The 12924-nt window shown below is 46.3% G+C and overlaps 1 protein-coding gene across 2 annotated transcripts in view; it reads right to left on the reverse strand.

Moving 5' to 3' along the window:
• The window catches only part of PRKG1 (protein kinase cGMP-dependent 1), a 1325949-nt gene that overhangs the window by 1213442 nt on the left and 99583 nt on the right, over positions 1–12924 (reverse strand). The window contains exon 1 of one of the 2 annotated variants that reach the window (XM_075534994.1): positions 11376–12399. The exons of the other annotated variant lie outside the window; for it this stretch is intronic. Within the exon in view, the coding sequence (XP_075391109.1) occupies positions 11376–11686 (311 nt within the window). The 5' untranslated portion in view covers positions 11687–12399. Of the gene's footprint in view, positions 1–11375; positions 12400–12924 lie in introns of those variants that run through there. 2 annotated transcript variants of the gene reach the window in all.

The following is a 12924-nucleotide window of genomic DNA, read 5'->3' on the forward strand; positions in this document are numbered from 1 at the left end:
AGATTATCACAGAACAAGTTTCCAGAGTTCATCCAACTTCTGTGACTCCAGAACGCTGCGATTCAAGAGAACTTTCTACCTGTCTTTAACTTTCCCCTTTGGGGTCAGGATTGCTTCATAGACTCTTGGCTCAAAGGTGCAATACTGGAAGCCGGGCACCAACTCATCCTTCAGAGCTTGCGGCAGAAAGGTAGGTAGTGGTCCTCTCCTGAGTCCTCACATTGGCTCTTCAGGTCGCTTCATTTCTGAGAGGAGATGTGCCTCTGAGTTGCTTAAAATAACCATGTATACATCATAGATAGCACATCACTTTCAATAGAAATAAAAGGATATTCCTCAAATATCCAATTTTTCAAAACCGGCGTCTAATGATTATTTATAAACATGGAAAGAAATACGCATCAAAGAGGGCTTCAAAACGGTCATGGAGAAAACTGGACTGAAAAGAATGGGACTTTTCTGTGCACTTGTAAACGCCCTTCGCATATACTGCTTCTAAGTGTCTAAATATTCCATTTCTGTCAGTTTTGGTTCCTTTATAGATGACTATTTCAAATGGTAAAGGCCATATACTCTTTAGCATTTTCCAATTAAAAAGAAAATCCTTTTCTAAGCTAAATGTTTTCCCACAAAAAGTAAAGGGACTTAAGATGTCAATGCATTAAGTGAAACAAATGAGACTAGACAAGTCAAAATCTTTTTGTTTGTTTTTTAGGGTAGCAAGCAGTTAATAAACGTTGATCTGTTCACAAAAGGCTTGTTATATTTTTTGGCCATTCCTATCCATGAGGATTATTTCCAAGTAGCATGTATTTAGTTTTATTCCACTCAATATGCCATGAATCAGGAATCATTTCATTCTTATTTTGTTTCCTGCTTCGGGAGGAGAATGTGTGTCTCCATGTTATGTAATGCTAAAACATCTGGAAAGCATAATCTGACAATAATAATTTTTCATGTCACTGGTTTCCTTTTATATCCTCATCAAAGTTACAACTACTAAAAAGAAAATTCATGTCTTACTTTCTTTTGAAACGTCACAGCTTTTCTTCTCTATTACAAGGAAGTTTGCCATGAAAAGGTATAGTACAACCTAACATTATATTTCTATAAAGCTAAATATTAACTGAATAACTATAAATTTTGAGTAATTCTTTTGTCCTGTCATCTAATTCTTTTGCACTCTCATCTACACTAAGGATTTTTTTTGTTCGTTTGATGTGGCTTTTTTTCCTCTAAGAGTTCAGAATGGGGGAAAAATATTCTACTAAGCAAATGTCCATTTGCTCAAAATAAAAATGGGTGAAATTGAGACATCTTAGAGTCAGAAAAGTACTCTTACTTATCCGAGTGCCTTTGAGCTTACTTTTCTAAACTTTGGAATTCCAAGAGCGTTCTAAAATAAGGGGGCAACAATTGCTTAGAACAAGTCATGATTCACGCAGGGTTCCACGTTCAACAATGCATACAGTCGTGCGCACTGCATCTTTATCGCACTGCGTTTCTTCTTACTTTGCTCCTCCTGCTGGCACAAGGAGCTGCCATCACAGGCTTAGCACAATGCTTCCTGCCACTTGCGGGTCTTAATATTCCTCTGTAAAGGACATGGTAACACCGTGTCAAACTAGCACAGGTCTACCCGAAGGCCATCTCTCTGTCTCACCACCACACAAAATGTGTTCTCCTCTCACTAATAATTTAGGCATAGTGTGCCTTATGATGATGGAGGGGTGGCGCTGCACTCCTTTGCCATCATGTTGGCCAGTCACCTGCATGCTCGGGAATGTATGACCAATCCACCCTCTAGTCCATCAGGAACAATACCTTTGGATGGGGCCAATTTCCAAACGCTCACTTTTCATACATGTGATGACAATCTTTTTATTTCTTTCTTCTTTGTGAAACTTAGAAGTGCAGTGAAAACTGTAATTTATTGATAGAACTGGACCATTAAGATGATACATAGTCTAGTCAGAAAAGAAGATGCCTTTTCCTCGTATTATCACATTATCTCTTGGCCTAGATCTGGTGAAAACTTAATATTACCATAATACAATTGTTTCAAAAAATAGCAAAGGTATTTTACTTAACTAAGGTGTATTTGTCATCACTGACATTCAATACAATTAACCAAATTAAGCTGACTGGCTGATGCTATAATTATTCCATGTTCAAATAAGAAGTATAGTGCTATTTCTACAGAACAGGTGTAGTCTAGAAGTGAGAAAAAATGAACTTGAACTTGAGAAGATTCATAGCATTGGAATTCTGCTTTTACATTATTATATCTTATTAATAAATTGCAGCCCCAGAAAGATTTAGGCAATTTTCTTATGCTTTGGCTGAGTCTAAGTCCCCCCGCCCACGCCATTATACAGAAGTTAATTCAAATTGTGTCTGTCTGAGAACGTCTTCATGAAGTTTAACATTCATGATCTTTCGACAGGCAGAGGTAACGGACATTATTTTAATTCTTGTGTAGGTAGAAGTAGTATGTGTTCAAGCTAAATGGTCACTGTGGGTTTTCCGTTTGTGTACGCTAACTTTCTCCTTTTCAAGTCTTGGAATATAAGTCATCGAACACAGACATTTTCTACCTGTCTACCACCACCTCTTGGCCCTGTGACTGGCATCTTGTCATCCTGTTTCTAACCGCTAAGCCCTAACAAGCAAACACATGCTTCTGGTCGTGTTTCTTGATTGTTGCTAATTCCTCTGATCCCTCCCATTTAGGTCCAATAACCAAATGCACGATGTGAAACTGGATACATAATTAAAGTGTTTACTTCCCTTATGATTAACATCCCTGTGTAATTAATGTCCCCAGTCCTCTGGGCAGTCTTATTACATCCATTCTTCTTTAACATGCTGTCAGCAGAATATATTTTCATATTTTAGCAGGTGGGGAAAGAGGCAAGCAAAGCTCCTCAGAGACTCCAATTCTAAGAAGATTATTTTTATCAAAAAAAAGTATTTGCAACGATATGAGCTATTTCCACTGCTTGTATAAAGTGCTCTATTGGCTGATCCTCATGTGAGAAGAGAATGATTTAACTTACAAATGTCAATAGGCTCCTATCAGAGACGACTAGGAACACCTTGTGGACTGTTAACACCAACGTACCGGGAAAGAAGGAACCCTGTGGTGTTGTGGCTTAGGCGTTAGGCTGTGGACGCCAAGGTCACTGGCTCAAATCCGTCTGCTTCTCTGTGGAAGAAGGAGAGTACTGCTCCTGTCAAGGCACACAGTCTGGACACGCCTATGCAGAAGGGACTCAATGGTGGTGGGACACAGGGAAAGAGGCAGGAAGCACCAGTGAGATTCTAAGCACCAAGTAGGTTTGGGATTCCCTGTGTCTTTCAGGAGTTTTCCTAAGGGGGTTCACCAAGACTCTCTTATCACAGGTGCAGTCTCAGACGGCTCCTCTGACAGCAAAGCTCAGCTCTGGTCACTACAGCCAAACCGTCTGGAGAGGGGATAGGAGATTGACGCGCCTGCTCTGCTTTCTCTGAAGCCTCCTTGGAAAGCACTCCTCCCTCAGAGCTCAGGCTGTTTGCCTTAAAAGGATAAAATATCAGTAGGAAGGGAAAAAAAACCAAAACAAAAAACTGTAGCCGGCTGCAGAGACATCACATACCAGACGGAAAGGCACGGCCGCCCAGGGCTGCCCTTCCCCGAGAGCCTTCCTCTCCTTCCACCGTCACGGGCTCCACAAATCACCGACCCCTCTGGGGCGCAAGGTCACAATCGCGCTCACGAATAAGGCAGCAGCCTCCGGTGAGAGTGGAAAGCAAACTTTGGAAGATGGCTCGTCTGAATGTGTCACATTTGAACAGTGGCCAGGACTTATGACTGGCTGGACTCTTGCTTCGCCAATGAATGGGGCTGCTGCCACTTCTGAGTGCCTGACAGGTCCATGCGCAGTGAGGGTTAAGGAACTGGGGGTATCTGACTGTGTCTGAGAGGGAGATTGGGGTTGATCAAAAGAGTCAAAAGAAGCAGTATCCCTAAAAGTAGGGATTCAAATAGGCATCCAGTCAAAGCTGAGTGGACCATCTGGAAGGACCTCTGCCCTAGCCCAGAGCTAGAATCACCGGAGAAGCTACCCCAAATCTATTAAGACAGCAACTCAAAGATAAATTCTTAGCAGTAGGGCGGTTTAAAACTTCCTGGGGCTATTTCATGTGACATCGAGGGTGAAAGCAGTCGGGAAGGGAGGGGAATGACTCCCCACTGAGGACAATAAATAATAAAGTGCTAATTAGTGTACCTCGATTAGTTTAGCAAAACACCTGCTGCTGCTTTCCGAAGGCCCCAGTACTTACTGGGTCAGCCGTTAACGACGAATCTAGATACAAGGCTTATCCAGGCCTCTGTTGAATCCCATACACAAAGGCACCTTGTTTTCTGATCACGGTGGTTCCTGACTTTGCTACCCCTTGGTGTTTCCTGGGATATGTCCTCCAAAATACTAAAGCCCGGCTTCTACCCTCAAGCATTCTGCTTTAATTGGTGTGATGTAAAACCTGAGCAGTGGGTGATCTTTGCAGGACCCTGGGTGATTCTCATGCGCAGCCAAGTTTAGGATTCGCTGGCCTCCTGTATTTCCTACACTTCTCTCAAAGGACTTGTACTTCCACTTCCTGTGGCAGTACTCGTGAACCGCTACTCCCCTAAGACGAGCCTGCAGGCTTCTTCATCGGGTTTGCCTGCAACTGCCTAACCCTCGCCCCTCTGTGGCAGGTAGGAGAGCCAACCAGCTAAGGGGGCAGGCTCTAGAGATCAAACTCGAATTGAACACACAACTTCAAGCACATGGCAGAACCCGTCTCCCTGCCCTTCCCTGCAGCGGAATGGGGATACTCTGGGATCTGCCTGTAGGCAGTTCTAAAAAGTGAGTCTCGATGCTAAGGATTCCTGGCCCAAAGTGCTGAAGGAATGGTCGCCAGTATGGTCAGCCAGCGTGGCCATTCTAACCATTCCATCGGTAAGAGTGCTGTCCTGTCCTACTTCTCCATCGTCCTCTCTCCTGCACAGCAGCGGCCAGGAGTCACCAACCTTGGCCAATGCCCAGCTAAGGGATGTTACAAAGGGCTTACAGACTAACGAAGTTGGTGCTAACTCCCAGCGACCATGCAGGACAGGGTCCAGCTGCCCCTTTGGGTTTCCGGGACCGGTAACTGTCCACAGGAGGACAAAGTGTCGACTTTCCTCCACACAGGGCGAAGCAGAGTCAAAAAGGAAATATCGTCGTGGTTTCTGTTAAACTCTTGTGGTGGCTCCCAGTGACGCCAAGCTCTCTGTATTCTCTGACCTCGGTGTCTCCTCGAGATTGCTGGCTTCATCCACACACTTCTATCTCATCTTGCAAACCAGCCTCCATCCCTTACTCACCCGCAAAGCCCTCCACTTCTTTCCAACTCACTGGCAACGCGGGGACCGCTCTCACAATGCTCCTTTTGCCCTTTCCTGTCCCTGGGGCGCACGTCTTCTCCGCACACTCCGTGCCGTTTTGTGTGGATTGTCCCATGCGTAGTAATAATAACTTTGATGGCAAAATCCATTCAGACGCGAGACGTTTTGAGCGTGTACGATTAGTCCCCCTCTTGGTGACCATCTGTTGGGGGTGCTGCAGTCTCTGTGCTCTTGCTGGCACTGACGTGACTGGTTCCGGAGGGAGCGTACCCCCTCTGCTCTTATAAGCGAGACTGTACTTAGAGGAGTCCACACAGGCTGCACATAGCTACCTTCTCAGAAAACACGTTTCCAGGCCGTGCCGGAGAACTCTCCTGACAGAGGATGGTGAGCAGAAATTCGAAGTGGTGTCAGAAGGCTGGGTGTGAGATGAGAGAAGGGGTGGCAAACAGCGCCCGCTCCCCAATGCAGAGAAGGATTCAAAAATGCCACCGAGGTGACTGAGTAATAAGCTGTTGGGCATACTGGTTAAAAGCAGCTTTCAGCATGTGTTTATTTATCGCATTGTCTTGAATTCTCTGAGCTTGGAAGGTTCAAGTCGGAGGGTCTGGAATACTAGCAAGGGGCCTAGTTCCCCGAGATGGGCAGCAGCACCTATGGCAGGGATGGCAGAATGAGCTGCAGCCTGGTGTTTGAATCTGGTTGCTAGGATACCATGGAGACCCTCCATTGCTAAGCAGACCAAAAAAAAAAAAAGTCCAAATGCCTTTTAACCTGCAAATGGCAACAATGGACACATTGTTTACCTACAGCTGACCTTTCTGATTGGGAAATGCAGCCCCGAGATTTTTTGTGAAATCCCCAGAAGTACAGTCTGGAAAGAGGACCCAATGGAGCAAGGAACCTGATGCTTGGAACCTCAGAGGAGCTATGGAGCTACTCTATCTATGGGTCTGTCAGTATTTTCATCCAGTGCCCCAATTTAGGGGCATACCAATCTGACTCTGCTGTAAAACACCCTAATAGGATCTTAGCAACCTAATCGAATCCATTTTTATGAGGGTTTCTACGACTTCAATGTTCCTGCAGAATCTGAAATGTCAAATGAATGATCCAACTGGCTACCTCTATTAGAATAAAATTAGGTGGGAGTTTAACTCCTCTCCAGAGACAGGAACAATAGCGTGCACCATCCAACTTCCAGCCCACTCCTCAGCTGTGTCCAGTTCTGCCCAGGTATGAGAGGAATCTGCCGTGGGGGCTGGGTGTGTTCTCAATGCCAACCGCAAGCAAGGAGTGGAGGGCAGCGAGAGGTGCCACTTGGTTTCTGTACGCATCGTAATCCTCCACCCGCGCCCCAGTGAACTGCGGACACTTGGCCCAGAGAGCAGCTGACTGTGCCCCGGCCTGTGTCGGGGGGAAGTGAAGGCTTGGACCACCATTCTTACATTCAAAGCTTCATTTTTTAAGTAACAATTAGTCCTTGATATACCCCCCAAACATTAAGTAATTACTGATTCTAGGAAGAACCTGAAATACCTTCCCACCTATTTATAAAATCATAAAATCTGGGTTCTCCTTTTTGCCCTGATCTTGCTTTTCCTTAAGTCCCCCTATCTTCTTACAGGATCTGTAGTCATGCCCATGGAGTCAATTCTGGCTCCTAGTGGCCCTCAGGGACAGGCTGGACATGTCCCTGTGAATTTCTGAAGCTGTAAATCTCTACAGGTGTAGAAAACTTCATCTTTCTCCCCCAGAACAGCTGGTGGTTTCAAATTACCCACCTTGTGGTTTCCAGCGCAACCCATGACCCACTACACCACCAGGGTTCATGCCGCATAGTCACTAAATTCAGTTAGTTGATAAGAGTCCATTCTGAATCATGGCAACCCTATGGGTGTCTGAGCAAAGCCATGCACCATAGGGGTTCCAAAAGCTGGTTCTTCAAAAGGAAATAGACAGTTCTTTTTTTTTTTCAAAATTCTTCTGGGCAAATTCAAACCACCAACCTTTGGGTTAGTGGCCCAGTGTGTCCACTGTTGGCACTGGTCAGGACTGCATTCTAGGCACGAGTAGCTCCCGTTCTCCCAGCTCAGCTTCAGTGATCTTTTGTTCACTTGGCACATTACTGAAGGTTTAAACTGAAACTCCTGTCCCCCAAACAACCCCATCAAACCCATCTGAATCATGGCCATCCTTTAAATACGTACTCTATAGAACTCCACTTCCACAAGTATTTGGGACAACATAATATTAAGTGGGCTCAATTACAGCTTGCCAATGATATAGGTGCCCGATATCTCCTGTGACTTACCTTCCTCTACTTTCTGCAATATTACCTGTTTGTTGGCTCGATGATCAGAACTGTGTCTCGCTCAGCTTCAGTGCAGCTGGTAGCTTGACCATGGCAGGCATTCCATAGGAGTACTAAACCCAGCTATAAAATACACTAGGGATTTAATTGCCACTTCTGAATAAACCTGTGTTATATAGAAACCTAGAATAATCTCAGCTCCCCCAGGGATCTACAGCAGAGCCTTGGGAAGATTCTATTTCCACTGAGATGTGTGTGTTTTTAAAAGATCACGTATTGTCTTTTTAGAAAATGAAGGTCTCCTTAAACATAAGAAAATAGATTTCTTTCATGTGCAGCTCTTCCAAGTACTTCACAGTCAGAAAGCAGAACACAACAAGAATATGTCATCGTGTTCTGAGATCCAGCTACCTCTTGGGTGAACAGGTAAACCTTTACAAAGTGCTGAGCCGATAACAACTTTTGATAAGAGCTCAAGGCTGTATAATCCTGCTCAAGTGATATGGAACACTGAGATGGAAAAATAGAGAGATTGGAGAGTAGTTACAATATGTAAATCGTTTCGATCAAAACACGAGAGGCTGAATGCTGTTGCCCATCATAGGAGTAATTTTCAAAACTGAAATGACTTGAAAGAAAATTATTTAAGATGGCCCACAAGAACCATCCTGTGTACCAACAGGTTATCTAAGCTGATCTAATGGTTTTTTTCCCCCTTTCCTAAGGGATTATATGTTCAATTTATTTAAAAACATACAGTCGTATAGCTTTATATTCTCAAATAATTATCTGGTACCAGTGGTATATAGATTGCTAATTTGCTACATCAGTTCTTCATATCCACGAGAAGAGATGAAAGGATCTTTCTTGTACAGGTTATCAAAGAGACAACAGAAACACTGCACCTCTGAGGTGCCCCAAGAGTGCCAAGCTCTGTACTGGAATGTGCGAGAACCTTCTTTCCAGTTTCCTACTGGGTGGGGAACATCCAAACCAAAAATATGAATATTTAAATGTAACAAGCTCACTTATATGCACACTATTTTAGGTCATCAAAAGTCACCAGGGAACAGAATCATTTTCAATGTAGCCCTCAGGGCACCACCGCACTAAGGAGCCACTTGAGACGCATATTGGCGCCATTAGTTAGTAAGCAGAGCATTTGTTGTGCAGTTGTTTACATTTAATGAAAGACTGTTGATAACTAACATCAATATGAACTTGAATTCCATGTACGTTTGGGAGTTGTTTTGATTTTAGTGTGTGCTGAAATTAATACTGTACGTAACTTTAAGAAAGATGATGCAATTTAAGTTTCCCCAAAGATGAAGTATAATAACTTAAACACTTGTTGCCGGTAAGTCTGTACGATCAAGTTATTCATAGTAAAATAAACTGGAACGTGAGCAGGTATTGCATTTGGAAGGTTTTCTTGGTTCTTTGTGGAAGAATCTTACACAATTATTCAGCTGACATAAGCTGTCATCATCCTATATACAATATGCTTCTCTTTCCTCAAAGAAAGGTACGCTCTTCCACTTAAACCCATTCTATTCTAGTTTTCTCCATACAAGTGTGAAAAAAGAGCAGATGTTTTTCCAAAATTACTTAAGCTTGGAAGACATGCTATCATTTTCTTCGATATAACCCTGCAGAAGTACCAGAACCGTCATGGTGAGATCGTAATAGCTGGCTTCTTTGAAATAAGTATTATAACATAAATCTCAGAAAGCACCACATTGAGAAAGTGTTTATTATAATGAAATATTGTGGGCTACTTGCCACCCTCATTTCATTTTCCAACTCGGACTTGCTTTTTATTCTAGTTCTGCTACACTGGAGGAAAACACCAAGGAGCAGCCACAAGTTAACCACAGTCTGCAATTCCTCTCCCACTGCCTACATTCCCTTATATTTTCCTACACTTGAAAGTTTAATGGGCGTTATCAGCTGCCTTAATCACACTTCATTATAAAACCTATTAAAATGATCATTCGATACCAGTAGAGTTTGCTCGGAGTTCCTTCAAAGCCAGCCTGATAGTAAGATGTGTTCCCATGGAATGCTTACAGATGAAGAGGATTGTCCTGGAGCTCTTTGTTCATTATGCACAACTTGGCCCAGGAGAGATGCCCATGTACCTCGTTAGCTAAAAGACAAGCATGTCAGGACTGCAAATTAATTTTCCAGAGAGAGTCCAAGTGGGCTCTGATCATTCGGGTTTCTGAGGCAGACCGAGAGCCTGCTGGACTGCTGGAGCAGCATGCTCGGGTCCGAATCTCAGACTTGGTAATCCCCTGTCTCTTACAGAATACAAACTTCTCCTTAAACTGAACCTGCACTGTGTACAGGTACAACTCTAAGTTTCTAAGTGCAGGGGTATCCATGGCCCTTTAAAAAAAAACCATAGCAAATAGTAAATTGAGACTAGGCAAGTATTTAGCCCTCTTCTTCTTATATTATTTATTTGTATTTAACAAGAGTCACAAGGGACCTAGTATTATTATGTAACATGTGTCATCCACACAATGTGATGTAGACAGGAACAGAGTAGCAAAATCCTTCCTTGTGTTTTTCTCCCCCAGTTATGTCATTATCTGTTAATTACCAATACCTTCACTGCGGTCCTCTCCTCATTGTCGGTTAACCTAATGTTCCTGCTGCTCCCCCTCCAACGAATGTTGTATAACAAGTTCATTCCATTTTCCCACCCAAGTGATGAAGCCCACTGACACCAAACTGCTCGAACAACACCAGAATGGTTGCTTGAGAAACCGGACTCAAGCAAACAGTGGATGCACGTTTGGAAAAAAAGTGTGCCTTTATCTCTAGTTGACCCTGAAACACACGCAAGCCTCTTAGAGACGGAGCCAACTGCTCCATTAGGAACACGATGCAAATTCCTTAAGGAAAATAAGCAAGATTCTTCATCAGATGCTATGAAGAAAAGAATTTTTTTCCCCCAAATCAACAGACTAGGCTTCCATTTCTGGATTGTAAATGTCATCCAATTCCAGCAATTAAAAAATAAATCTTCCTTTCCTATTCGTGTTTGCTTATTTTTTATACTTTGATGTTGACAGAACATCAGGTTGGAAGGGTGGCGGCATGAATCACCAGCGTGTAGAAATCCGAGAGAGCCACAAAAGCATAGAAAGTCAGGGGGACATCAGACGCATTTCATTTCAAGTCTGATGAGCCTGCATTTAGGATTTTCCGGATGGACAGGTTTGCCCGGGCATTTGGGTTGGGAGACGGGGCTCTATATTCTTCTACACACACACACACGGACACACGGACACACGGACACACACAGACACCTACGGAGGGTTCAAACTCTACACAGTAGGTGACATACATATACACATATGAATGTATATATATGGGCGCGCGTACGCATACATATATATATATATTGAACAATACCTTGAGATCTGACAAAGACAGGAAGGCAACGTATGTGCAGCAAGTCAGGGTCTGAGAAACGTGCCCCCGCCGCGCAAGAAGTGCCCGTTAACATGAAACATTTCTGAGGCTGAGGACAGACATGGCAAGCAGAGGGGCGGGGGCCGACCAACAATACCGGGACCCGCCGCTCCCCACCGACAGGGTGCCCCGTGGCCCCGGCGCGTCACCCCAGCTTACTGTGGGCTCTTCGGGTAGAAGGGCAGGGTCACATGGCTGAGGTCCTGGATGTCGAAGGCAGTGGGCTCAGCAGAGATCGCCTGTCTCTTGGTGCGCGGCTCGCCCTGCAAGGTGCTGGCACTCTGCTTCTGCGCCTGCTGGGTGGCCGGCCGGATCACAGAGCGGTACTTATCCAGCTCGTTCTGCAGCTTCTGGATCAGTTCATCCTTCTGATCCAACTCCAGCTCCAGCTCGTCGATGAGGGCATCCCGCTGCCGCAGCTCCTCGATCTTCTCCTGGAGCGCGTACTGTAAATCCCGCAGGGTGCCCATGCTCCTCCGGGCTGCCGGGGGCTCCTGCCTGCAGCTGCTCTGAGTCTCGGGGCCGCCTCCCCGCTCGGATCAACTTTCCCCAAAGTCGCCGCGGCCGCCTCCCGAGTGCAGGAGCTTCCCACTTGAGCCCAAAGCCAGCCCTGGCTTCTGAGCATGCCCAGTGCCCGGGCTCCAGCCGCCGGAGTTTTCGGTGTGCAGCTTCCACTTCCCAGGGTGCGCGGATGAGCCACACAGCAGCTCCACGCCGGGAGGAAGCGAGGAGCCCGTGGGCGCGGGGGGCCTGGGGGCGGGCGCGGGGACTCCCCGGCGGGGCTCTGGCCACTCGCGCTGGGCGCCCGAGGCAGGCAGCAGGGCGCGCGGGGAGCCGGGGAGAGGCGTGGGGTGCGCGCGCCGGGGGACGTGTCAGCCGAGCGAGGCGGGCGGGAGCGGATGGGGAGGACCCGGAGCCAACCCGGGTCTTCGTCAGCCCTCTTGGGGCGCGTCGGTCCGGAGGACCCAGGGCAGAGGGCCCAGGGCTGCGATCCGGAGACGTTCGTGGGCAGAGCGCACTGTGAGCTGTGAGCGCTGCTGAGCTGTGGACAGCCAGTTGCCGTGAGAAAGGCTTGGGAGCGGCGGGGCCGGGCACTGGCGTCTCCACGTCCCCTTTTCCCACGGAGAGCGCCTCACACAGGTGGCTCACGCTGGCAAAGAAACTTGCCTCTCCGGAGAGGAGACAGAGTCTGTGCCTGGAGGGATGCCCAGCCTACCCAGATGCCTCTGGGGTTGGATCGGAGCTGGGGGTGCCAGCCTGCCCCTTCTTCCCCACCCCCACCCCACCCCTGAGCACAGCCTCTCTACTGGTTCTGGCTAGCTATTCCCTCTCATGCCCCTTCCATACTCAGAAGAATGGAATCCTTAGAGGGCAAAGGCCAACAAGGAATTTGGGCCTTGGGAGGCTGCTAGCTTTGACCTTAGCCTTGTCCTTAGTTTCTGCTTCAGTTTATTGGTGGGCCTGGCCTGGCCCATTGCCTGAGTTAGGGGTAAAACTCATCAATGAACCTGCAAAAAGCTCATCCTGATATTGAACCACTTCTCGGACAGCCAGGCTGTTGGAACGTCTTCCCTCTTTCAAGCCAAGGAAGAAAGTGGAAGAACCGGTGAAGGGGAGGGAAAGGGAAAAGACAGACTCAAAAGGACTACAGTAAATCTTCCCAACCACCATCCCACGTCACCCACTCTGAAGCCTAAGCCCCAAACCC

The sequence above is a fragment of the Tenrec ecaudatus genome, chromosome 16 (assembly GCF_050624435.1).
Source record: "Tenrec ecaudatus isolate mTenEca1 chromosome 16, mTenEca1.hap1, whole genome shotgun sequence".
Taxonomy (NCBI): domain Eukaryota; kingdom Metazoa; phylum Chordata; class Mammalia; order Afrosoricida; family Tenrecidae; genus Tenrec; species Tenrec ecaudatus.